Raw genomic sequence first — 27,311 nt, 5'->3', positions numbered from 1 at the left:
TGTGGCCCCCCTCCCCTGCAATAAAATAAGCACTATAACTGGACTTCCTTGTTTCTTGGCTTGGTTCTCGCCCCCATTCCCCCAGTGAAGCTGCTTCTCTGGCCTTAAAAAAATAAAAAAACACTTTCATTCTCTGTCCTTTTAAGCAAGGAGATCAAGCTGGTTTTAACTCCCTGCTCATTCACAAAGTCGACAGCCAGCCTTGGCCAACTTTTTATTTTACCTTTCTCTGAGCATTTCCTGTCATTTTGGTGGCCTAACTGTACTATTTTTTTGCTCCATAAGACACACTTTTTTCTTCCTAAAAAGTAAGAGGAAATGTCTGTGCGTCTTATGGAGCAGATGCGTGGTCCCTGGAGCCGAATTGCCCAGGGGAGAAAAGCAGATTGTGCTTTCTTTCTTTTTTTGAAAGAGGGAAGTGGGTGTGGAAACAAAGCCGCTGATTGCAAGCGATCGGGAGGGAGATAAGGGAGGCTAGCGATAAAGGAGGCTGCCTGGGGGTGGGGAGGAAAAGACAGCGAACTTGCAAGGAGAGGAGACAGGAAGACTAAAGCAATGAGGAGAGAAATTAGAAGAAAAGGAGGAGCAAAAAACTGTTCCAGCTAAGGAAAAGAAAGGCAAACAAGAGGGAAGGGAGTGTTGAAAGGAAGCAGCTGATCGGCAAGCAATCAGGAGGGAGATAAAGGAGGCTGCCTGGGAGGGGGGAGGTAAAAGCCCATGGATCCTCTGGATTTTTACATTGGGTCACCCCAAATTCACCATCAGATCACATAGCACATCCATGGCTACTGCCTGCACCCAAAAAAATCATGCATCCACTGTTTCATGGGGCCGCAATGGCGGAAAAACGTGGTTACATGGATTCTCAAGGATTTTTGCATTGGGCTACCCCAAACTCACTGTCAAATCACATGTCTGTAGCCACAGCATGAACCACAAAAATCATCCATCCACTCTTTCATTCAGAATATTTTTTTTCTTGCTTTCCTCCTCTAAAAACCGGGTGTATCTTATGGTCAAGTTCGCCTTATGGAGCGAAAAATACAGTATTTTGTTTGTGGTTAATTGCAAAGGAAGGGGGCTGTTTGGGGTCCTAACCTTTATTTGGAGCTCAAGGGGGCATGATGCAGACTTCTCCATCCTCACAACAACCCTGTGAGGTTGAGAGGCAGAGACTGGCCCAAGGCCGATCCCAGTAAGCTTCATGGCTGAGTGGGGATTTGAACTCAGATCTCCCAAATCCAAGTCCAACACTGACCACAATACTGCTTTGGCGCTTGTCCCTCATGCTGGTGGCCTTGAGATGGGAAAGCTGGCCTTTGTTTTGCTTTGTGCATGGACTGGTTAACCTTTTTGAACATCCTTGGAGGCAGTGAGAGATTTTACTTTCTTGGCCTCCATGATCACTGCAGATGGTGACAGCAGCCACAAAATTAAAAGACGCCTGCTCCTTGGGAGAAAAGTAATGACAAACCTAGACAGCATCTTAAAAAGCAGAGACATCACCTTGCCAACAAAGGTCCGTATAGTTAAAGGTATGGTTTTCCCATTAGTGATGTATGGAAGTGAGAGCTGGACTATCAAGAAGGCTGATCGCCGAAGAACTTTTGAATTCTGGTGCTGGAAGAGACTCTTGAGAGTCCCATGGACTGCAAGAAGATCCAACCTGTCCATTGTGAAGGAAATCAGCCCTGAGTGCTCACTGGAAGGACAGATCCTGAAGCTGAGGCTCCAAGACTTTGGCCACCTCAGGAGAAGAGAAGACTCCCTGGAAAAGACCCTGATGTTGGGAAAGATGGAGGGCCCAAGGAGAAGGGGACGACAGAGGACGAGATGGTGGGACAGTGTTCTCGAAGCTACGAACATGAGTTTGACCAAACTGCGGGAGGCAGTGGAAGACAGGAGGGCCTGGCATGCTCTGGTCCAGGGGGTTACATGGCTAAATGACAACAAAATTGTATTTTGGCTGCCCCCCAAAAAACCCTCAGCTCTCCTTGAATGACCCACAGAGGCAGGCGGAGGGGGAAGCCCCCTCCCCTCAGAATGGGCCACCAGTTGTAAGTAGATGCTTTGCAAGGTGATCAAATCAGTAACCGCCACAAGAACATTGACTCAGTTGGGTGTGGCAACTGAGCAGGTGAGGCCAATTAAAGGATGCAGTGAGAGATCAGGGCTGCGAGCCCAAAGCTCTAAAGGAGGTAAAGGTAAAGGGACCCCTGACCATTAGGTCCAGTTGTGGCCGACTCTGGGGTTGCGGCGCTCATCTCGCTTTATTGGCTGAGGGAACCGGCATACAGCTTCCAGGTCATGTGGCCAGCATGACTAAGCCTGGCGAAACCAGAGCAGCGCACGGAAACGCCGTTTCCCTTCCCACCAGAGCGGTACCTATTTATCTACTTGCACTGATGTGCTTTTGAACTGCTAGGTTGGCAGGAGCTGGGACCGAGCAACTAGAGCTCACTCCGTTGCGGGGATTCGAACCGCTGACCTTCTGATCGGGAAGTCCTAGGCTCTGTGGTTTAACCTACAGCGCCACCCACGTCCCTGCTCTAAAGGAGACCCAGGTTCAAATCTGCTGTGCTCCATCACTTCTTCATAAGATATTTTTGCAGGCTTCTTTTTTTTTTTTTACTCGAGCAGGTATTAGGATTTTAACGTGGACATGCACCTGCCTAGGCTCCAGGGGTGGCCAACCTGTGGACCTCTTGATGGAGAACCATAAATATCATCCCCGACCCTAGTCCTTGCCTATGTTGGCTGGGGCTGGTGGGAGTTGAAAATGTATTTTTCTACAACAAAGCAGTTGCTTATTCCCGTATAAATGTGATTAGCATCAATGTCGCAGAAGCAACCCCCATCTTATTCCTAAATTAGAATTTAAGAACCCTACTGGATCAGGCCCATGGCCCGTCTAGTCCTGCATCCAGTTCTCACAGTGGCCAATCAGGTACTCATTATGGGATGCCAGCCAGTGGGATTCGAACACAGAACCCTTCCTGTGGTTTCTAGCAACTGGAATTCGGAAGCATGGCTGCCTCCAGGGGCGCAGGCCGAGCAGACCCATGATAGCCCTCTCCTTGTGAATTTCTCCAGTCCTCCATTAAAGCCAGGCATCCCCAAACTCGGCCCTCCAGATGTTTTGGGACTACAATTCCCATCATCCCTGACCACTGGTCCTGTTAGCTAGGGCAGTGTTTCCCAACCTTTTTTGGGCAAAGGCACACTTGTTTGATGAAAAAAATCTCGAGGCACACCACCATTACAGCCCCGTGACGTCAGCGCGCAGCGTCACGCCGGGAGGGACGCACGAAAGTGTAAGTTTCAATTTTTTCCCCTCCCCCTTGCCGGGGAACCTCCAAGCTTTGGGGGTGGGGGGGGAGGAGGCAGCAAAGCAAGGCAGGAAGGAGAGCGCGGCTTGGCTGGGTGAGCTTTGGCAGGGGCAGGGAATGAGAGCCGCGAGGCGGGCGCTGCGGACGGAGGCGCTGCCCGCCGAGCTCGCAGGCAGCCAGGCAGGCAGACGGCGAGAGCCCCGCGCTGGGCGGCCTCTCCTCACCGCCGCCGCCCCGCCTCTCGCCGCCTGACTCGCCCGCCTCCCTCCAGGCAACATCTCGCGGCACACCAGGCAACATCTCGCGGCACACTAGTGTGCCGCGGAACAGTGGTTGGGAAACACTGAGCTAGGGATGATGGGAGTTGTAGTCCCAAAACAGCTGGAGCACCCAGTTTGGGGATGCCTGGTTAAAGCCATCCAAGTTGGTGGGCATCACTGCATCCTGTGGCAGGCAGTTCCACAGTCTAACTCTGCACCATGTAAAGAAGGGCTTTCTTTGTGTGTGTCCCAAATTTCCCGCTTGGACTACTGCAATGTGCTCTACATGGGGCTACCTTTGAAGGTGACTTAGAAACTACAACTAATCCAGAATGCGGCAGCTAGACTGGGGACTGGGAGCGGCCGCCGAGACCACATAACACTGGTCTTGAAAGACCTACACTGGCTCCATGTATATTTCCGAGCACAATTCAAAGTGTTGGTGCTGACCTTGAAAGCCCTAAACGGCCTTGGTCCAGTATATCTGAAGGAGCGTCTCCACTCCCATCGTTCAGCCCGGACACTGAGGTTCAGCACCGAGGGCCTTCTGGCGGTTCCCTCCCTGCGAGAAGCCAAGTTACAGGGAACCAGGCAGAGGGCCTTCTCGGTGGTGGCACCCGCCCTGTGGAACGCCCTCCCATCAGATGTCAAAGCGATAAACATCTACCTGACATTCAGAAGACATCTGAAGGCAGCCCTGTTCAGGGAAGTTTTTAATGTTTGATGCATTACTGTATTTTAATATTTTGTTGAAAGCCGCCCAGAGTGGCTGGGGAAACCCAGCCAGATGGGCGGGGTATAAATAATAATATTATTATTATTATTATTATTATTATTATTATTATTATTATTATTATTATTATTCCAACATTCAGCATCATGGGATGTCCTCAAGTTCTAGCGTTAAAAGAAATTGTGGTGTTCAAACTGGAGTATTTCTTCTGATTTTCTTTTATGGGGAATATTGAGGGGCTGCTTGCTTCTTTTCTCCAGCGCAGGGTTTGTCAAACTGCACATGCAAGGCCTGCTTTGAGACAGCTGGCGAGGGAAGGAAGGCAGAGCCAGCCACAGGAGAGAGAGAAAATCACCTGGCAATTAGTATGGATTGTACTTTGGTCTGCTAGCTAATCCACCTGTGTCTTAGTTAATCACATTGGATGTCTCCCCTTCCCACCCCACATGCCTCACAAAGCATTTTAAAAACTGGTTCCCTGAAACCACTTCTCCCATTTCTCATTACCCACAAACCCTGGAATTTGGGGTCCCCTCCGAACCTGTGCCAATATCTGCAGCTGTTTTGTAGCGTCTGATAGCATGAGCGCAGCATTTTGTAGGGCCTCCTGGTACTCGGACTGAAGTCCTAGGGGTCCCCCAAACCCAACCTGTTATGTACTGAAGTTCTCACCCTGGGCCAGCAGGGGGATACTATAGATAGTTATGCAAATAAGGGATCGAAAGTGACGTTCAGTGATTGGATAGTTACAGAAAGTGGTTACTGTTGCGTTGTAGTGGAGCTCTATATAAGCAGGCGGGCTGAACCCTTCAGCCCAGTTCTGTTCTGGCCTGTGAATAAACAAGAGCTGTTTGAAGAATCGCTGTGTTGTCTGATATGTTCAGCCACAACTTAGAATCATAGAATCATACAGTTGGAAGAGACCACAAGGGCCATCGAGTCCAACCCCCTGCCAAGCAGGAAACACCATCAGAGCACTCCTGACATATGGTTGTCAAGCCTCTGCTTAAAGACCTCCAAAGTAGGAGACTCCACCACACTCCTTGGCAGCAAATTCCACTGTCGAACAGCTCTTACTGTCAGGAAGTTCTTCCTAATGTTTAGGTGGAATCTTCTTTCTTGTAGTTTGGATCCATTGCTCCGTGTCCGCTTCTCTGGAGCAGCAGAAAACAAACTTTCTCCCTCCTCTATGTGACATCCTTTTATATATTTGAACATGGCTATCATATCACCCCTTAACCTCCTCTTCTCCAGGCTAAACATGCCCAGCTCCCTTAGCCGTTCCTCATAAGGCATCGTTTCCAGGCCTTTGACCATTTTGGTTGCCCTCCTCTGGTCACGTTCCAGTTTGTCAGTGTCCTTCTTGAATTGTGGTGCCGAAACAGACTGCTTTTAATAAAAGGGCTGTTGCTGTGCTGCTTTTATGTTTTTAAACAGGTTTCATGTATGGATACAGTTTAAATTCAATCAATGTGCAATTGGTTTTTCTATGACTTTAGCGATTCTCGTATTTATCTGTAAGCTACCTCGAGTCCCATCCGAGGAGGAGTATAAATAAGCATGGAGCTTTAAGAGTTGTGCAGAATTAGGAGTTTTCAACAGGTGTCTCTTACTCCATCTAAGTTCCTTCAAAGCCTCTTCACTGCACAACCCTTAAACGCAGACATCACCTGCCTCTTTCCATCCTTATCAGCAATCTACATCCTTATCCCTAGTGCATCATAATGCCTTCATCAGCAACACCCACCCTACTTGATTGAATTATTCTATCTTTCTTCTGCCTCCATCAAAGCCACTTTGACCATGACTTGATTATTGATCCCTCATGATGAACGCATTATTATTTAAATTTTTTTAAGTTTATTGATGTCCCAGCGATGGGGTGAGCTCCCATTGCTCGGTCCCTGCGCCTGCCAACCTAGCAGTTTGAAAGCACATCAAAGTGCAAGTAGATCAATAGGTACCGCTCTGGCAGGAAGGTAAACGGCGCTTCGGTGTGCTGCTCTGGTTCGTCAGAAGCGGATTAGTCATGCTGGCCACATGACCCAGAAGCTGTACGCCGGCTCCCTCAGCCAGTAAAGCGAGATGAGCGCCACAACCCCAGAGTCAGTCACGACTGGACCTAATGGTCAGGGGTCCCTTTACCTTTTAATCAAGTGAAGTCTGCTAGAGATGGAGGCAGCTGGATGGATGGAAAGTATCTTTGGAAAGTTTACTGCTCTTGACGCCACACTTTTCCCTCTTCTATCTTGCTTCTCATTTATTTCAAAGAGACTAGCACAGGCACAGGCAAACTTCGGCCCTCCAGATGTTTGGGACTGCAATTCCCATCATCCCTGACCACCGGTCCTGTTAGCTAGGGGTGATGGGAATTGTAGTCCCAAATTATCTGGAGAGCCAGAGTTTGCCTATGCCTGGACTAGCCAGTTTCTTGGTGCATAAATGCTAGTCTGGAACGCCTGCCAACTTGAGAAATATTCATTGCAAAGAATATGCTGAATCTGAGTCAACTTTAAAGATCGCAAGAAAGAACCACGTGTTTAAATATTTTTGTTACGGTCACAGTGAACAGTGTCACAAAGAGGCCACAAAAATCTCAAAAGACCAAGCTTTCCTTCTTTCTTAAATTCTTCAAAGAACCGAAAGCTCCAGTCTCATATGTGCACACATGTGCTCAGAGCTGGCACACCAACACATGCACCAGGCAAAAATATTCCTCTTCAACCAAGCTTTGGGCTAACTAACATCCTATATTCTTTTAAATTTCTTTGGTTTTGCATTTGTTCTTGTTTTCATTATGTATTTTATGTTTTTATCTTGCATTTTTGTCCTGTGAACCACCCTCAACTCTATGGAGGAAGTGCGTGGAACAGGTCTCGGTGTTTCGATTTCTGGGAATGGAGTTGAGAGATGACCTAACCTGGGGAGAAAACAGTAAAGACCTGATGAAGAGGTTATATTTTCTGAGAACCCTCCAGAAAAACAATCTCTCAAAGGACCAGTTGATGGGATTTTACCATTGCACTGTTGAGAGTGTATTAACTTATGGTCTGTGTGTGTGGTTTGGGAGCTGCACAGTCAGGGAAAAAACAATGCTGTCCAGGGTAGTAAAGACTGCGGAGAGAATAATTGGGTGCACTCTTCCCACCTTGGATCAAATCTATGCTTCCAGGTGCCATAAGAAAGCTGCAGAGATTGCGCAGGATAGTGCGCACCCCGAAAATGATCTCTTTCAGTTTCTGCCTTCTGGGAGAAGGTCCAGGGTTATAAAGACCAGGACTAGCTGCCTGAGAAACAGTTTCTATCCAAATGCAATTTTGGTTTTAAACACAGTGTAAGGAGTCTCTATGGGAGTATATTGCATTTTAAAAATGGGGTATCAGAGTTTTTAGGGGGCTAACCAGGTTGGGATAGGTAGGATAGCAGGCTTGTTGGTTTTGAATGTCTTGTGTAGTTTTGTCCCCCCCCCCCCAGTTTTGTTGTTCTGTATGGGACAATGACAATAAAGATTATCGTATCGGCAGGGCAGCATGCAAATTTAATACGTAAAAATAATACATAATTAATCAACAATTAACAAGGGCTATGCTTGCTGGGGCCAGTGGAATCATAGAAACATAAAATGAGCCCAGGTCAAAGGCCCATGAGTCGAGTATAGTGCTCTCAAGATACATGTGGGATCTGAACACAAAAGCCTTCTCCTCTCCTGTTACTTCCAGGAACTGGGATTCTGACGAATTTACTGTCTCCCACTATGGGAGCACAGCCACCATGGTTAGTAGCCATTGATGAACACAAGGAGAGCTTGCAGGATCAGGCCCACAGCCCATCTAGTCCAGCATCTCTCAGTGCCTGCTGGAAACAAGCAGGAATCCTTCCACGAATCTGTCCAGTCCTCTTTCAACATCCTCTTAGTTTGTGGCCCTCACTGCCTCTTGTCTTGTGGGAGAGAGTTCCGCAGTTTAACTCTACCGCTGAGGGAAGAAGGACTTTCTTTGCTTTGCCCCGAGTTGCGCTTGAGGCTCCATCCTCGCTTTTGCCAGCCTGCCAAACCGCCAGGTGGATTGGGCTCCGAATCCCGGCACACCTGGCGGGGCGCAGGTGAGGGGGAAAGCAGTACACCTTAGCGACCGACCGCCCCGTCCTCAGGCGCCGTCTAGTCCAGCCAAGCGGCCCCTTTGCTGCTGCTGTTTTCACAGCCTAGGCACGCTTCCTCGGGAGTAAGCTCTTCCACCCCAGGGCAGCGATGAGGTGGAAATGGCTCTTCCTGCAGTTGACCTCGAAGTGCGGCGCGCGTCTCCGCTAATCCACAGCGGCTCGCGGCGCCTCTCGACAGGGGTGCTTTGTCCCCCGATGCCCCTTCCCCGTCGGGGGTGTTGCTTGAGCCGGACTGATCCTGTGGATCCGAGGCCCGGGCGCCTCCGAGGGCCGCCTGCTCCCCGCTCCCCGCCCCCGCCCGTCCATCATCCCACCTGGGTCAATTGCCCTCCCCAGGCGTGGCCAAGGATCTGCCCCTAACTACGTCGGTCAACGCCCCCCAGGGTCCCCAGCACATATAAGGGCCGGCCACAATCCAGACGTTGCACCATCACTCCTGGTCACCCGGACTTTGGGAACCCTCAGCGCCGCCCGTCCCCGCGAAGAACCGCTCCTCGTGCCCGACGTCGACATGGAACCTCTCCAGGTCCCGAGCCGCCAGCCCGAGACGCCCCCCGACACGCCGCCGACGCCGCTCCTTCCAGCAGCAACCCCGGGTCCCGAGGCGCCCCGGCTGGCGCAAGGCTCGCCCGCCCCGTCGAGGGCGCACAAGAAGAAAGCTTACAGCCGGCACTCGAAACCTCCCTACAGCTACTTGGCCATGATTGCCCTGGTCATCCAACGGTCCCCGGAGAAGAGGCTGCTACTAAAACAGGTGAGCGCACCTGCTGGGAAGCGAAACCGCTTGCTTGCGCGTTGCGCACGGGAGCCGTCGGGCCGGTCCAGCTGGCCAGAAAGAGGGTTGCGGGCTTGGAGGCGCCTTTCCCTGTCGGGGTTCTCCTCCCGGAGCGCAGCGGGGTCGCCTTTATGAGTTTTGCTTTCCCGGGAGCCCGCCGGTCCCTGAGGCTTTTCAGCCGTCGGGGGACGCGGCGCGTCGGGGTGCCGTGAAAAGCAGAGGGGCGGCGGGGTGCGCGCGAAGTGGGTGGCTCGACGGGGCGGCCCTCGTGGGATTGCGGGGCCGCAGACGCTGCTTGCCTCTTCGGTTGTGCGAGGAGGAGGAGGAGAAGGGCTTCCGACGACGCCCTGCCTCAGGCCGGCAGCTGAACTTAAAAACCCCTTTTCTCTTTTTCTTTTAGATCGTAGAGGATATCCAAGGCCTCTTCCCGATTTTTAGCGACAGCTACCAGGGCTGGAAGGATTCAGTTCGACACAACCTCTCCTCCAACCCCTGCTTTCGGATGGTACGTGTTAGTAATGCTGCATTTAAACATTTTAATGCATTTTAATGTTTCAATGTTGTATTTTAATCTTGTTTTTAAGTTGTATTCACTCAGCTTGTTTTTATTATTGCTTGTTAGCCGCCCTGAGGAGCCGGGCTTTGGCTGGATAGGGTGGGGTATAAATAAAATGTAATATTATTATTATTACTAAAGTGTTAATAATAATAATAATAATAATAATAATAATAATAATAATAATAATAATAATTAATAATAATAAATAATAATGGTGATGATGTAATGTGATACATAAGGCAAATGTTTTTAGGACGCACCTTACCTGTGTGGCTGCAAGTGATTTTAAATGTGTTTGCAATGTTGTGTTTTAAGGCTCTGGGACCTGGGCTTGATGGGTGGCCGGTATGATAAATAATAAAAGTGTGTGTGAAGGGAGAGTGGGAGGGGGGGTGTTGGACAAAGTTGGTGGGGGGAGAACTCAGAAGGAAGGGAGGATGGTCTGGGGAAAAAGAAAGAAGGGAAGGAGAGGACCAGTTTCCTTAGAATGATTCCTTTTTCGCTCTCTCCAGCCTGCTGCCTCCGTTCGACCTCTACCTGCATCCCAGGTGTTGGGGGCTGCAGGTGGGGATGGGGCCCTTCTCTTTTGCTCATGCCTGGCTTGGGGCAGCCTTCTGGCTGCTGTAAGAACAGGAGGCTGAACCAGGTGCTTTGATCCAGCTGCTGAAAAACTCCTGGAGGCAGACCTCACTTTGGTTCCAGCCGAAATGGCTAGTGGTCAGGGGGATTTATAGTCCGAAACCCCTGCCAAGGCAACAGGAGGCTGAGGAAGGCTGTGGGGTGCGGGTCATCCTGGGCAGAGAGAGAGTCTAGAGGCTTGACTTGGTCATAGAAAGCAGTTTCAAATCTTGCTAAGGGGAGTCCTGCTGGTTCCAATTGTCCCAATTTGCATCCTGCTCTGCCTCCAAAAACCGCTCTGGTCCCCACAAGTTGCCAACCAGCTGCACCCAGGATGCTGCCCATTTGGGGGGTTGGGAAAAGGTCTAGGGCTGTGAAGGCGGGGGGGGGGGACAGGGAGTGTGGGGAGGAGAGGGAACAGTCGGATTTAAAGAGTTTCCCAACGGGTTTTTGTTGAGCTGCCTCCTTCGCCAGCCTCGTCCCCTCAGGTGTTTGTGGACTACAAATCCCATTAGCAGATGGGAATTTGCGGTTGTCCAAGGCTGCTTTGCATTTCACATGGCAAACCTTCCCTCTCCTTCATCCCCTCAAGAGGTTTGAATTGAATCCTTGAGGAAAAGGGGCAGTTAGGTTGCTATTTTGCAAGGGGGTGTATTTATACAGAGAAAGGGGTCAATGGTTTTTCTACCTCCCCCCCCCCCCAGTTAAAAAGACTAGCACACCTTGAGACTGCTGGAAATTACTGAGGTCACAAAATGGTGGCACAGGATCGGGGCCAGCCACAATATGGGGGCAGAGGTTTTGGCATCCCTTTCTACGACATCTAATCCAGGGTTTCCCAAACTTGGGTCTCCAGCTGTTTTGGAACTATAACTCCCATCATCCCTAGCTACAAGGATCAGTGATTGAGGTGGATGAGAATTGTCCAAAACAGCTGGAAACTCTGAAATCCATCATTGGAAGTTGTGGGGTTGTTTTTCCTTTCCTTGTGGCAAGGAGTTCCGCAGCCATGCTTTGCACATTGAGAAACCCTGTGGTATGGGAGAGTTGGGGGCAGCAGGGTCTTCTCCGAGCTGGTGCTCCAGGTGTATTGCCAGGTCTTGTGAATGGGGCAGGTGGGAGTTGGGAGTTGCAAGTGAGTGCCGGGTTAGAGAAGACTGAATTGGAGAACTGTAACCTTTATTGCTTGAAATTGTGGGGAAGGGGGAGGAGAGATGAAGAGGGAAATGTGACCTTTTACATCCCCTTACTAGGTATGAGAAGTGTGTGTGTGTGTGTGTGTGTGTGTGTGTGTGTGTGTGTTGTTGTTGTTGTTGTTGTTGTTGTTGTTAATTAACCACCTAAATATTACAGGACGTTCATAAGAACGTAAGAAAAACCTTTATTTTATCTCTCCTGTTTCTCCAGTATTCAGTTTTCTACCCTGCCCATGAGTATTAGGAGAGGGGGAGAAAAACGTACCTCTATCCATTTTATAAATCCCATGTATAATTTTACAAACTTCAATCAAGTCGCCGCCTCTTGCCTTTTCTCTGAACTAAAATGTCCCAAAAGCTGCAACCTATTTTTTGTTAGGGGAATTGCTTCTAGAGGGCTGTATGTATGAGTGGGGCTCACGGAAAGACGATAGAAATGTCTATTACTATTACATTTTGTATGATAGCCTATACTCGCAGGTCTTGGGGCAGTTACAACACAAAAGCACAATCCAGTTTCAAGCTTTGTGATGAAACCTCTCTGATTCTTCAGCTGCTGTTCCTTCATTGCTGGGGGTTGGTCTGGATGACCTCAGAGTTCCTCTACCATTCAATGGTTCTATACCTCAACTCCCACCCGCTTACAGTGCCTCTTCACCCCACCCCGCTTTTGTTGCAGGAGCTGAAAGACCCCTCGAAAGCCAACAGCAAGAGGAACTACTGGTCCGTGGACGTCAGCTTGATACCCCCGGAGGCATTAAAACTACAAAACACTATGATCTCCCGACAGGACGAAGCGCGCTGGATCCAGGACTTGACCCCCTACGTCGTCCATGGATCCCCTTACCCACCACCTATGGGCCTCCCCCGGGCACAGACCCCCGAGCGCCGCCCGGGAAGCTCGTTTCTCATGGACAACATCCTGCGGACCTCACCCTCGGACCCCGGAGCCAGAAGTCGAAGCCTCAAGACGTCGCCCTCCGCCTCCTGGGCATCCCTGGACTGTGGGGGCAACTTCTTCCCCAGCCCGGACCCCTCCTTGCCTTCCCCTCAGGAAGGTAGCTTGCTGGCAGCCCCCCCTGTCTTGGCCGGCCCCTTGCAGACCCCAGACTCGCGGTGCTGTTCCCTGGGCAGGTACCCCGCCACGCCCTGGGGTCATCTGCCCATGTGCTGCAGCAGCGCCATGCCCCCCCCTCTGGCAGGCCAGGTCCCCTTCCAGGGACTGTTGGCCCCCCCGTCAGCCCTGCCCTGCCTCTCATGCTGCTGCCAATCTGCCCCCCAGGCTACTTCCTGGGGTCCCTTGTCCGCCCCACACAGCCCTCTGCCCCCACATCCCTTCCCTACCCCGACCCCCTTCCTTCCTCCCCCCATTTGCTGTGGTGGGTGTCAGACACAATTGCTCCCACCCCACTGACAGGACAGGCTGCCCCCCTTGGAAAGGGGTCTGGCCAGCTTCTCCCCCTTCATTTCAGCCAGAGTACTTGGGAAACGTCAGATTTTATTCCGTATGGATTTTAAGGACCTTAATATGAAAATGGGGTGGGGGTATTTAAATAATAAGATCCGTGGTGGACACTTGCACACCCCCACCCCACAGAAGCGATTGGGGGGTCTGTGCAATGCTTTGTTCGATGGAACCGCTGGGCTAAGCTGGCTCCATAAATAAAGTTTTTAACTGTTTGTTTTTATCTGTAAGCTGCCTGCAGTCCGGCTCTGGACTCAAGAAATGGTTATGTACAGCTTTGTTTGTAAAGGAAAACCTCAGGTAGTTTGTAAGATGAATAAAATGGGGAGGGGAAGTGTGGCCCCCCTCCCCTGCAATAAAATAAGCACTATAACTGGACTTCCTTGTTTCTTGGCTTGGTTCTCGACCCCATTCCCCCAGTGAAGCTGCTTCTCTGGCCTTAAAAAAACAAAAAAACACTTTCATTCTCTGTCCTTTTAAGCAAGGAGATCAAGCTGGTTTTAACTCCCTGCTCATTCACAAAATCGACAGCCAGCCTTGGCCAACTTTTTATTTTACCTTTCTCTGAGCATTTCCTGTCATTTTGGTGGCCTAACTGTACTATTTTTTTGCTCCATAAGACACACTTTTTTCTTCCTAAAAAGTAAGAGGAAATGTCTGTGCGTCTTATGGAGCAGATGCGTGGTCCCTGGAGCCGAATTGCCCAGGGGAGAAAAGCAGATTGTGCTTTCTTTCTTTTTTTGAAAGAGAGAAGTGGGTGTGGAAACAAAGCCGCTGATTGCAAGCGATCGGGAGGGAGATAAGGGAGGCTAGCGATAAAGGAGGCTGCCTGGGGGTGGGGAGGAAAAGACAGCGAACTTGCAAGGAGAGGAGACAGGAAGACTAAAGCAATGAGGAGAGAAATTAGAAGAAAAGGAGGAGCAAAAAACTGCTCCAGCTAAGGAAAAGAAAGGCAAACAAGAGGGAAGGGAGTGTTGAAAGGAAGCAGCTGATCGGCAAGCAATCGGGAGGGAGATAAGGGACTCTAGAGATAAAGGAGGCTGCCTGGGAGGGGGGAGGTAAAAGCCCATGGATCCTCTGGATTTTTACATTGGGTCACCCCAAATTCACCATCAGATCACATAGCACATCCATGGCTACTGCCTGCACCCAAAAAATCATGCATCCACTGTTTCATGGGGCCGCAATGGCGGAAAAACGTGGTTACATGGATTCTCAAGGATTTTTGCATTGGGCTACCCCAAACTCACTGTCAAATCACATGTCTGTAGCCACAGCATGAACCACAAAAATCATCCATCCACTCTTTCATTCAGAATATTTTTTTTCTTGCTTTCCTCCTCTAAAAACCGGGTGTATCTTATGGTCAAGTTTGCCTTATGGAGCGAAAAATACAGTATTTTGTTTGTGGTTAATTGCAACCAGCATGAGTTTGATCAAACTGCGGGAGGCAGTGGAGGACAGAAGTGCCTGGCGTGCTCTGGTCCATGGGGTCACGAAGAGTCGGACACGACTAAACGACTAAACAACAACAATTGCAAAGGAAGGGGGCTGTTTGGGGTCCTAACCTTTATTTGGAGCTCAAGGGGGCATGATGCAGACTTCTCCATCCTCACAACAACCCTGTGAGGTTGAGAGGCAGAGACTGGCCCAAGGCCGATCCCAGTAAGCTTCATGGCTGAGTGGGGATTTGAACTCAGATCTCCCAAATCCAAGTCCAACACTGACCACAATACTGCTTTGGCGCTTGTCCCTCATGCTGGTGGCCTTGAGATGGGAAAGCTGGCCTTTGTTTTGCTTTGTGCATGGACTGGTTAACCTTTTTGAACATCCCTGGAGGCAGTAAGAGATTTTACTTTCTTGGGCTCCATGATCACTGCAGATGGTGACAGCAGCCACAAAATTAAAAGACGCCTGCTCCTTGGGAGAAAAGTAATGACAAACCTAGACAGCATCTTAAAAAGCAGAGACATCACCTTGCCAACAAAGGTCCGTATAGTTAAAGGTATGGTTTTCCCATTAGTGATGTATGGAAGTGAGAGCTGGACTATCAAGAAGGCTGATCGCCGAAGAACTTTTGAATTCTGGTGCTGGAGGAGACTCTTGAGAGTCCCATGGACTGCAAGAAGATCCAACCTCTCCATTCTGAAGGAAATCAGCCCTGAGTGCTCACTGGAAGGACAGATCCTGAAGCTGAGGCTCCAAGACTTTGGCCACCTCAGGAGAAGAGAAGACTCCCTGGAAAAGACCCTGATGTTGGGAAAGATGGAGGGCCCAAGGAGAAGGGGACGACAGAGGACGAGATGGTGGGACAGTGTTCTCGAAGCTACGAACATGAGTTTGACCAAACTGCGGGAGGCAGTGGAAGACAGGAGGGCCTGGCATGCTCTGGTCCAGGGGGTTACATGGCTAAATGACAACAAAATAGTATTTTGGCTGCCCCCCAAAAAACCCTCAGCTCTCCTTGAATGACCCACAGAGGCAGGCAGAGGGGGAAGCCCCCTCCCCTCAGAATGGGCCACCAGTTGTAAGTAGATGCTTTGCAAGGTGATCAAATCAGTAGCTGCCACAAGAAAATTGACTCAGTTGGGTGTGGCAACTGAGCAGGTGAGGCCAATTAAAGGATGCAGTGAGAGATCAGGGCTGCGAGCCCAAAGCTCTAAAGGAGGTAAAGGTAAAGGGACCCCTGAACATTACGTCCAGTCGTGGCCGACTCTGGGGTTGCGGCACTCATCTTGCTTTATTGGCTGAGGGAACCGGCATACAGCTTCCAGGTCATGTGGCCAGCATGACTAAGCCGCTTCTGGCGAAACCAGAGCAGTGCACGGAAATGCTGGTTCCTTTCCCGCTGGAGCGGTACCTATTTATCTACTTGCACTGATGTGCTTTCGAACTGCTAGGTTGGCAGGAGCTGGGACCGAGCAACTAGAGCTCACTCCGTCGCGGGGATTCGAACTGCTGACCTTCTGATTGGGAAGTCCTAGGCTCTGTGGTTTAACCTACAGCGCCACCCATGTCCCTGCTCTAAAGGAGACCCAGGTTCAAATCTGCTGTGCTCCATCACTTCTTCATTAGATATTTTTGCAGGCTTCTTTTTTTTATTTTTTACTCGAGCAGGTATTAGGATTTTAACGTGGACATGCACCTGCCTAGGCTCCAGGGGTGGCCAACCTGTGGACCTCTTGATGGAGAACCATAAATATCACCCCCGACCCTAGTCCTTGCCTATGTTGGCTGGGGCTGGTGGGAGTTGAAAATGTATTTTTCTACAACAAAGCAGTTGCTTATTCCCGTATAAATGTGATTAGCATCAATGTCGCAGAAGCAACCCCCATCTTATTCCTAAATTAGAATTTAAGAACCCTACTGGATCAGGCCCATGGCCCGTCTAGTCCTGCGTCCTGTTCTCACAGTGGCCAATCAGGTACCCATTATGGGATGCCAGCCAGCGGGATTCGAACACAGGACCCTTCCTGTGGTTTCTAGCAACTGGAATTCGGAAGCATGGTACATGACCCCAGTCAAGCTGGCAAAAATTTATCATCTGCCCGATAACAAATGTTGGAAATGCAAAGAGACTGAAGGTACTTTCTATCACCTCTGGTGGACATGCCCGAAGATAAAGGCTTTCTGGGAAATGATCTATAATGAAATAAAAAAGGTACTTAAATGTACCTTTCCTAAAAAACCAGAGGCCTTTCTCCTGGGCATTGTCGGCCAATTGGTGTCAAAGAAGGATAGAGTTTTTTTCATGTACGCTACAACAGCAGCAAGAATACTCATCGCAAAGCATTGGAAGACACAAGATCTACCCACTCTGGAAGAATGGCAGATGAAAGTGATGGATTATATGACACTGGCCGAGATGACAGGCAGAATCCGTGACCAAGGAAAAGAGACAGCGGAAGAAGAATGGAGAAAATTCAAAAGTTACCTTAAGGACTATTATAAACTCAATGAATGTTAGAGTGTTTTGGTTCTTAGGAACAAAGGGATACAGTGACATAAGGTTAGAATATAGAGAGGACTAAGATGACTGAGGTTGGAAAGTAACAACTGGGAGTTGCTACAAAATTATGGACATTGGGATGCAGAAAGGGGGGGTATGGGGAAGTCCCAGAAAAGAGGTTTATGAAAATATGTTACGAAATTATACGTGTTTGTTTGTTTTCTTAAGTGTTTGTTTGTTTTTTAAAAATTTGCAAAACCAATAAAAATCTTATAAAAAAAAAAAAAAGGAATTCGGAAGCATGGCTGCCTCCAGGGGCGCAGGCCGAGCAGACCCACGGTAGCCCTCTCCTTCGTGAATTTCTCCAGTCCTCCATTAAAGCCAGGCATCCCCAAACTCGGCCCTCCAGATGTTTTGGGACTACAATTCCCATCATCCCTGACCACTGGTCCTGTTAGCTAGGGATGATGGGAGTTGGAGTCCCAAAACATTTGGAGGGCCAAGTTTGGGGATGCCTGGTTAAAGCCATCCAAATTGGTGGGCATCACTGCATCCTGTGGCAGGCAGTTCCACAGTTTAACTCTGCACCATGTAAAGAAGGGCTTTCTTTGTGTGTGTCCCAAATTTCCCGCTTGGACTACTGCAATGCGCTCTACGTGGGGCTACCTTTGAAGGTGACCCAGAAACTACAACTAATCCAGAATGCGGCAGCTAGACTGGGGACTGGGAGCAGCTGCTGAGACCATATAACACCGGTCTTGAAAGACCTACATTGGCTCCCAGGACATTTCCGAGCACAATTCAAAGTGTTGGTGTTGATCTTTAAAGCCCTAAACGGCCTCAAAGGCCCAGTATATCTGAAGGAGCGTCTCCACCCCCATCGTTCTTCTCGGACACTGAGATCCAGCTCCGAGGGCCTTCTGACGGTTCCCTCATTGCGAGAAGTGAGGCTACAGGGAACCAGGCAGAGGGCCTTCTTGGTGGTGGCACCCGCCCTGTGGAACGCCCTCCCATCAGATGATTGGATAGTTACAGAAAGTTGTTACTGTTGCGTTGTAGTGGAGCTCTATATAAGCAGGCTGGCTGAACCCTTCAGTTCAGTTCTGTTCTGGCCTGTGAATAAACAAGAGCTGTTTGAAGAATCGCTGTGTCGTCTGATATGTTCGTCCACAACTTAACACAACCCAATTCACCCAAAACTGTGCCAAAGTCTTATAGCTGTTTTGTGGTGTGAACACCATGTTTTGTAGGTTCCTACCCCCAAACCAATGGATACTCAAACCAGGGGTATTCTCATTAACAAACCCCAGAAATTGGGATCCCCTGTGCCAATGTTTCTTAGCCAATGAATTGATTTTAGAATGTATTTCAATTAATTGATTGTGATTTTATGTAAACTGTGTTATGTTTACTGTTGTTAGCTGCTCTGAGCCCGGCTTCGGCTGGGGAGGGTGGGATATAAATAAAAATTTATTATTATTGCTACAATTTTGTAACCCTTCACTTGCCTGCTATTTCATCTGCTTCAAATGGCAGCTCCCCCCCCCCCAAATCCTCATCATAGAATCAGAATTGTAGATTTGGCAGGAATCCCGGGTCATCTAGTCCAACCCCCATACATATATGGGGTTCACAAGATCTACATATGATTGAAAAGGTTTTTCTAAGCCTCCTGCCCCCAAACCAGCTCTGGACATCAGGAGCTCTTGTCTGTCTCGGGCCAGGAGGCATTGAGCTGGTCTTGAAACCTCCAGCGTCACCGAGGGGTTAATGCAGCCCCACAGGTTTTGGGGCAGACAGTGGCGTAGCGTGGGGTTGTCAGCACCCGGGGCAAGGCAAGTAATTTGCGCCCCCTAACCCATGGATTTTAGCAGGGGGCAGAGAGCTGCGAGTGCGAGCGCGCCCCCCCCAGATGTTGCGCCCGGTGCGGCCGGCCCCCCTGCACCCCCCACGCTACGCCACTGGGGGCAGACACCCCCAGAGAGTCACGGCACAGGACGGAAGCAGGGGAGCATGTTCACTTTATTGTCCTGGCCAGCATCCAGGAGAAGCAGGAGGGAGAGGGGTCCCTGTGGGGGGGGGGAGGGATGGAGGCAGGAAGAAAGTCCAGCAGCTCCTCTTTGGTCCAAGATCCATCCTGAACCCAAAGGAGAAAGTGAGGCAACACGCCTCTTCCCGGCTAGCTGACGGTTTGCACGGGGGCCGCCGATGTGGTGCTGTTGTTCGGACATTGTTGGGCAACGGATCCCCACCGTCCCGGACCAAAAGGCCCTGGTGGTCACAGAATCAAAGAACTGCAGATTCGGAAGGGACCTCAGAGGTCATTTAGTCCAACCCGCAGCAAGGCAGGAATCTGAAGCACCCGCTTTTCATGCAGAACGCCCCAGGTCCAAACCCGAAAGCCACCTCCGGGTAGACCTGAAAGAGAGTCGTGCCTGAAACCTCAGGGCAAGCAATACTGAGCTATGTGGATCGAGGCTCCCCTGACTCACAAGAAGACAGTGTTCCTAGTGGTCAGAGCAGTAAGCCAACTGCACCTGCAGGGACCCCTGTGTGCCGCCCCTTTTCCGCAGCTCCATCCTATCTCGAATAAATAGAAATCGGGGGGTGGCACCCCCAGAGTTGTGGGGGTGATTGTGAGTGCAGCAGCGGAAGGACGTAAGAGGAGCCCGTCGGATCAGGCCAAAGACCCGTCTAGTCCAGCATCCTGTTCTCACAGGAAAAAATGCCTACGGGAAACCTGCAAACAGGATTCGAACACAAAACCAACGGCTAGTAGCCATCAATAGCCTTTTCCTCCTACACGAATTTGTCCAGTCCTCTTTTGACACCATCAGAGCTGCCTACTGGGGCAGGGAGTTCCACAGTTTAATGATGCGCTGCGTAAAGTTAGCTCATAAGTAGCTCAGGACAGACGGATGCCAACAACAGCTCGTGAAAATGGGAAGAATTCCTCGTCAGGTGACCCCAAGAGTTGGTTCCCACTGCGATGGATCGGGACCCTTGCTCCCTGCCAAAAGCATGAAGTGAAATCTCCCTTTCGGGTCGCCATCAGCCAGAGCGATTAAATGGAGACTGGACTGAACTAAGTCATTCTGAAGGTCTGCAAACAGGGGTTGGGTTTTTTGGGGTGCCGAGATGGGGGGGATGTATGCATTCAGACACGCACGTCGAGATCCATGCTTGCTGGGTCAGGGAGTGGTGGGCTGAGTCAGCGGCGCAGCTCAGAGCCAGGTCCACCTCACTCTACTAAGAGATGGTCAGAGAGGGCCGCCCCCCTCATTTCACCACGGCTGCTCCCCAAAACTGTTGGAGAGAAAAAGGGGGAGACCGGACACCTCCTCCGGGTTGCAACAGAGCATCCACGCAGCACAGAAACTCTGGAGCGGGACCATCAATGGACGAGGAGGAGGGAGGGCAACACCGCAAGGTCGTTGTGGATATGACAAGCGTCCAAAGCAGGGAAGAGCGCAAAGGACAATGGCATTGCAAAGCAGGGGCGTGGCTGGCTGAACTACAATCCTAAAGCAGCCTTCCTCCACCTGGAGCCCTCCAGCTCTTTTTGGGATGTGGCCCCCATCAGCCCCTTTTGGAGGGCACCAGGTGGAGGAAGGCTGTCCCAAAGTCAATGCAGGGCTTGTCTATGTCATCGCAACCCCTTCTAAGCTTTGTAGAAACTGGTGCTCAGATAAGGGGGGGCAGAGGGACGCTTTTTGGCTCTCCGGCCCAGCCTGCTTGGGAGAAGGCTCCTCTGCTGAAGAGGGGGCCCGCGCCCCCCGTCATTGCGCTGGCTCCGAGTCCTCTTCTTCCGGACAGGGTCGAGGGCGGCTCAAACCTCTCGCTGGGCAGAGGAGTCGATGCGCCGGGAGGCTGGGCCCAGCTCCACTTTGCAGACGCGCTGGGCAAACTTGAGGGAGCAGATGGACTCGCCCACGTTCTTCTCCAGGGGAGAAATCTGCGGGGCAGAGAGAGGAAGGGGGAACGTGAGAACATAGGTCCAGGTTCCTGTGTTACGATACGATACGATATCTTTATTGTCATTGTCCCATACGGAACAACGAAATTGAAAAAATCTACATCAGACATTCAAAAACCAACAATCCTGCTATCCCAGCTATCCCAACCTGGTTGGCCCCCTATAAACTCTGATACCCCATAATTAAATACAATATACTCCCCCAGAGACTACCTTACACTGTATTTAAAACCAAAATCACATTTGGGTAGAAACTGTTTCTCAGGCAGCTAGTCCTTGTCTTTACAACCCTGTACCTTCTTCCAGAAGGCAGAAGCTGAAAGAGATCATTTCCGGGGTGCGCACTATCCTGCGCTATCTCTGCAGCTTTCTTATGGCACCTGGAAGCGTAGATTTGATCCAAGGTGGGAAGAGTGCACCCAGTTATTCTCTCCACAATCTTTACAACCCTGGACAGTGTTGTTTTCCCCCGACCGTGCATCTCCCAAACCACACACACAGAGACCATAAGTTAATACACTCTCAACAGTACAATGGTAAAATGCCATCAACGGATCCTTAGAGAGATTATTTTTCCAGAGGATTCTCAGATATATTGTTTATTAACATCATTCCTAGCTTGCCCTAGCAAGTACTATAAGTTGACAGCGTTTTACATTCCCTTTTTTGCAGATAGAATAGCAGGCTTGTGGGTTTTTGAATGTCTGATGTAGATTTTTTTCAATTTTGTTGTTCTGTATGGGACAATGACAATAAAGAGTATTGTATCGTGTCATATCGTATCGTATCGTATTGTATCCTCTCCTGCCTCCCTGAACATTCCCACAAAGGTGAGTCCCCAAAGCCTGGCACTCCCTCTTGACCACTATGAGAGCAGAGTGCTTTGCCTGGACCCCCCCCCCTTGCCCTGCCCTGCCCTCCTCTCTCACCTGCACCAACATGATGGTCTTGCTGCCTTTGCCCAGAGAGTCCTGCAGCAGGTAGGTGAGCTTGGAGTTGCGGAAGGGGACGTGCGCCTGCTTGGTGCGCAGGGCCTGGATCACCTCCCCCAAAGCCAGCAGGGACTTGTTGATGCTCTGAGCCTCCTTCAGACGGTCTCCTTGCGCACCGGACTTCCACACCCGCTCCGAGCCGGCCAGGTCCACCAGATTCAATTTCCCTGCGGCAGAGGAGAATGTGTTTCCTCTTAAACACATTATTTTATATATAAGTTCACAGGGTGACATAAGATGTGAAAAGAGGGACAAATAGAAAAAGGGGGGAAAGACAACAACAACAATTTATTATTTATACCCCGCCCATCTGGCTGGGCTTCCCCAGCCACTCTGGGCAGCTTCCAACCAAATATTAAAATACCGTAATGCATCAAACGTTAAAAGCTCCCCTAAACAGGGCTGCCTTCAGATGTCTTCTAAAAGTCTGGTAGTTGTTGTTCTCTTTGACATCTGGTGGGAGGGCGTTCCACAGGGCGGGTGCCACCACCGAGAAGGCCCTCTGCCTGGTTCCTTGTAATCTCACAGGGAGGGAACCACCAGAAGGCCCTCGGTGCTGGACCTCAGTGTCCGGGCAGAATGATGAGGGTGGAGACGCTCCTTCAGGTATACTGGACCGAGGCCGTTTAGGGCTTTCAAGGTCAACACCAATACTTTCAATTGTGCTCGGAAGAAGATGAAATAACGGCCTCCGTCTTCCTCCACATCCTTGCATCTCCTACCTTGGACAGGTGCCCTGCCCCATCCCAATTTGCTCAGCAGCCACCGACAGGGCAGGTGGATATATACCTGTGACTTTTCTTGCCCAACGATGGAAAGAGGGCAAGATGCCGACAAAGCAGATGGAACTACAAGGCTATGCAGAAATGGCTAGAATGACTGGGAAAATCAGAAATCAGGAGGACCAAAACTTCAGCAGAGAATGGGACGAATGTAGATTGTATTTGAAAGAACACTCCAAACGCTTGAGATCTTTGGCAGGCCTTGAATATCTCTTGCAACGTTATAAAGACTTCGGATACTTTGGAGGGCTATAATTCAGATAACTATAATATGCAGTTGATTAAAAGACCCACGGAGGGGAGGAGGGAAGTCTTAAGCTTCAGAGGAATCTTGTTTTATTTTAAAAATTTGTGTCAAGCATGTGATTTATTTTGTAAAACCAATAAAAATTATTTCCAAAAAAAAAAAAAAAGGATACCTGTGACTTGGGTGCCGCTGGCCAGCTCAGTGCCAGTGATGTTGACGGTGAGGAGGGCGTGAGAGCGGGAGCTGCGCTCGTTCATGTTGGTGGCGTACGTGGCCCGATTCCGCTTGCCCAGCGAGAGCATCTGAAGAGAAGGCAAAAGGATGGAGAGTCACTTCAAGTGGGGAATTAATGTGGGAATGTTCAGGGAGGCAGGAGAGGATATATTGCTTATTAATATCCTTCCTAACTTGTGCTAGCAAGCTCCTTTACTTAGCAGAGTTACATTCTCCTTTTTACATGTACAGTGGTACCTTGGGTTACAGACGCTTCAGGTTGCAGACTCCTCTAGCCCAGAAATAGTACAGTGGTACCTCTGGATACGAACGGGATCCGTTCCGGAGCCCTGTTTGCATCCAGAAGCAAATGCAACCAGCGTCTGTACGTGTGCGGGTCGCAATTTGCCGTCTGAGCATGCACGAGCGGCGAAACCTGGAAGTAATGCGTTCCCTTACTTCCGGGGTGCCGCGGAGCACAACCCGAAAGTGCTCAACCTGAAGCACATTTAACCCACATGACCCGGAAGCTGTACACCGGCTCCCTCGGCCAATAAAGCAAGATGAGTGCCGCAACCCCAGAGTCGATCACGACTGGACCTAATGGTCAGGGGTCCCTTTACCTTTACCTTTATGACTGTACCTTGGGTTATGAACTTTGCTTCAGGATGAGAACAGAAATCGTGCTCCAGTGGCACGGTGGCAGCGGGAGACCCCATTAGCTAAAGTGGTGTCTCAGGTTAAGAACAGTTTCAGGTTAAGAACGGACCTCCGGAACAAATCAAGTTCTTAACCCAAGGTACCACTGTACAGCAGATAGCTGGTTGCAAGCTCGTGTGAGCCTATCACTATTATACAATTCCGTCTGTCTCAGACGGAACTGTATGTTCCTGGTAAGTTCCCTTTGAATCCCTCTTAAAAGAACAAAGACGCCAATATTCAAAGTCAATAAAAGAAGTTTACTCACATCAGTTCACAGTTGGATCCCTGAAGGCAGACTTAGTTACAAATACGTACATGTGAATCTACCCCATATGGGGAAATAATCCCAGTGCTTCTGCTAGCTGAGAGCTAGCAGAGCAGTCCTAGCTGGTCAAACGAAGAAGGAAGTCAAAAAGAGAGAGGTGTGCTGCGTGACTCGTCCTTTCGTTACCTGGACAGGTAAGGTCACGCCCACCTCTAGTCACATGCAAAAGGAAGGATGCTCCAGCCAGGAGGAACAGGAAGTTTCAACTGGCTGGACCAAACATTCCCTGCATGTCCTCTCTAGCATTTCAAGGAATGTTGTACTTGACTGCCTCTCATGGATCACACCCCACAATTAATTCACTGGGGCAAAACCCAGTGGAAAAACAAGGCTGCACCCTGGGATACAGAAGGCTCCCAAGCCCCTAAACACTGATGTCCAGTCCGGCTACCTTTTTGATCTGGCGAAGACTGTCCACCTCCACGCTGGTCAGTCCTGGGACGTGCAACTGGCCACTCCCGTCCGGATTCAGCTTGACATCGAGTTTCTCATGGGGGTCCCTGGCAAGGAGGTCCCTAGAAGGAGGGAGGAAGAAGAAGATGCGCTAGCAATCCTCTCGCTAGGTACTGACAGGCCAGGGGTGTTGCTGTCTGGTGAAGACAGAGCGGAATGTATTTCTTCATTTCTTACAGGGACAAATGCAAGGCCCTACACTCAGGTAGGAAGAACCAGGTGCAGGAATAGAGGATGGGGGCTACCTGGCTTGGCAGCAGCACTTGGGAGAAGAGGATCACAAGCGTCACGTAAGCCAATAGCGTGATGCTGCAGCAAAAACAGCTAATGCTATTCTTGGCTGCCTCAACAGAGGTTGAGTGTCCAGATAACAACAACAACATTTTATTTATATCTTGCCCTCCCCAGCCAAAGCCGGGCTCAGAGCGGCTAACAACAGTAAAAGTAACACAGCATTCTAAAATCAATTCAAAATCTAATTCATGGCAGCCATTGGGCTAGAGTTCTGTGCGGATTACCAAAGGAGGGGGTCAGACTGTGGCTTGGCCAAAGGCCTGGTGGAAGAGCTCTGTCTTGCAGGCCCTGTGGAAAGATGTCAAGTCCCACAGGGCCCTGGTCTCTTGGGACAGAGCGTTCCACCAGATCGGGGCCACGGCCGAAAAAGCCCTGGCTCTGGTTGAGGCCAGCCTAACCTCCCTGTGGCCTGGGACCTCCAAGATGTTTTTTTTTTTTAAGACCGTAAGGGACATACCAGGAGAGGCGGTCCCATAGGTACGAGGGTCCTAGATCGTATAGGACTTTAAAGGTTAAAACCAGCACCTTGAACCTGATCCTGTACTCCACTGGGAGCCAGTGAACTGGTAAAGCACTAGGTGAATGTGATCCCGCAGTGAGGACCCCATAAGGGAGTCTCGCCGCGGCATTCTGCACCCGCTGGAGTTTCTGGGTCAGTCTCAAGGGCAGCCCCACATAGAGCGAGTTACAATAATCCAGTCTGGAGGTGACCGTCGCGTGGATCACAGTGGCTAGGTCAGGGCGAGAGAGGTAAGGAGCCAACTGCTTATCAAGGGAAATAATAGTCCCACTCTCTTCCGCCTTGGTCCGACCACACCTAGAATATTGTGTCCAGTTCTGGGCACCACAATTAAAGAAGGATGTTGACAAGCTGGATTGTTGGCATAGCAGAGTGGTCCTTCTGTGGTGCAAAGGGTCCGTGAGTCTAGCTGTTAACCAGAAGGTTGGTGGTTTGAGCCCACCCACATGTGGCTGTGGGCAGAATTCCTGCATTGCACGGGGTCAGACTAGAAGACCCTTGGTGTCCCTTCCAAGTCTACATTATATGATTCTCCTTTTTGTTTAATCCCCACAACAATCCTGGGAGGTAGGCGAGGCTGAGAGAAGACAGGGACTGGCCCTGCCCCCAAGTCCAACCAGTGAGAGCTTCATAGCCAAATGGGGATTTGAACCTGTCTCTCTCCCAGGTCCTAGTCCACTGCTCTAACCACTACACCGCACTGCTTCTCTCTCAAGGGCAGGATCCGCCTCTCACCTGATCACCTCGTTGTAGATCTCCACCATGCTGAGGCTGACCGAATACTTCCAGGCGTCACGCTTGGCCTCCATCTCCTGGTAGAGGGCTTGCAGCGCCCGCTGGTTGATCCCGGGGTTGTCGGAGACGCCCTGGAAACAGAAAGACCCTGAGGGTCCCGCCCGAAACTCAGTGGGAGGGAGCGTCTGCCTTGCATGCAGAAGGCTCCGGGTTCAAGTCCTGACATCTCCAGGGGGTCTTGGGATCTCTCCAGCCTGAAACTCCACTGCTGCCAGCCAGTGTGGGAAATACTGGACTAGATTGATCAATGGTGCTAGTCAGTGCAGTGGTACCTTGGTTCCCAAATGCCAAAAACCCAGTAGTAAGTGTTTTCCAGTTTTCGAACGTTTTTCGGAAGCCGGACGTCCGATGCGGCTGTCGGCTATTGTTTCTGGGGCGCCTGCACCAATCAGAAGCTGCGCCTTGGCTTTCAAACATTTCGGAAGTCAAACAGCCCTCCAGAACGGATTAAGTTTGGCGCTTTTGCTTTTGCTATTTATTTTGGGGTTTTGTTTTTGAGGCTTTTTCGGTTAATTTGTTTTTGTGACTGTGTGGAACTCAGTTCAGCTACTGATTGATCGGTTGTGTGACTGCAGAAATGGATAAAAGGCCCCCGTCCAAACAATGACTGTCATCGGTACAGGTAAGGAAAAATAATTAATTTTAACTTTTATCATCTACAAAAACAAAATCGACTGAAAGTCACATTTCTGATTTAATCAGCAAAACCCAAGTGGTTTGCTTTCCAGGCTGCATTTTGCATGGCCAAGGGGTGTCGTGAAGGGCTCCTTCCTCACTGGATCAGTAGAAGCTCCCTTGCACACTGAAAACTTGCATTTCGATGAGAAAAATTGAGCCTACACCTCTCCCATACTCATGGTTGCAATTTGTTCTTCTTCCACACTGGAAGCCTTTGAGCAAGCAAGCCTATAGCTACAGTCTGAAGTGGTCATGTCCAAAAGAAGCCCTGATACTTGATTCTGCTGAAGGA

At 50.1% G+C, this 27,311-nt stretch overlaps 1 protein-coding gene across 1 annotated transcript in view; it reads right to left on the bottom strand.

Annotated features, from left to right (window-relative positions):
* Positions 1–19,046: 19,046 nt before the first annotated feature.
* KIFC2 (kinesin family member C2) overlaps positions 19,047–27,311 on the bottom strand; it is a 43,395-nt gene continuing 35,130 nt past the window's right edge. Inside the window, exons 15-19 of the mRNA XM_081204464.1 lie at positions 26,282–26,412; positions 24,671–24,794; positions 23,212–23,341; positions 21,948–22,177; positions 19,047–20,997 (exon numbers count right to left, since the gene is read on the bottom strand). Of these exons, the coding sequence (XP_081060590.1) occupies positions 20,872–20,997; positions 21,948–22,177; positions 23,212–23,341; positions 24,671–24,794; positions 26,282–26,412 (741 nt within the window). The 3' untranslated portion in view covers positions 19,047–20,871. The remainder of the gene's footprint in view (positions 20,998–21,947; positions 22,178–23,211; positions 23,342–24,670; positions 24,795–26,281; positions 26,413–27,311) is intronic.

This window comes from Podarcis bocagei (genome assembly GCF_964188305.1).
Source record: "Podarcis bocagei genome assembly, chromosome: 8".
Lineage (NCBI taxonomy): Eukaryota > Metazoa > Chordata > Lepidosauria > Squamata > Lacertidae > Podarcis > Podarcis bocagei.
This window is presented reverse-complemented; position numbering and strand designations above follow the sequence as displayed.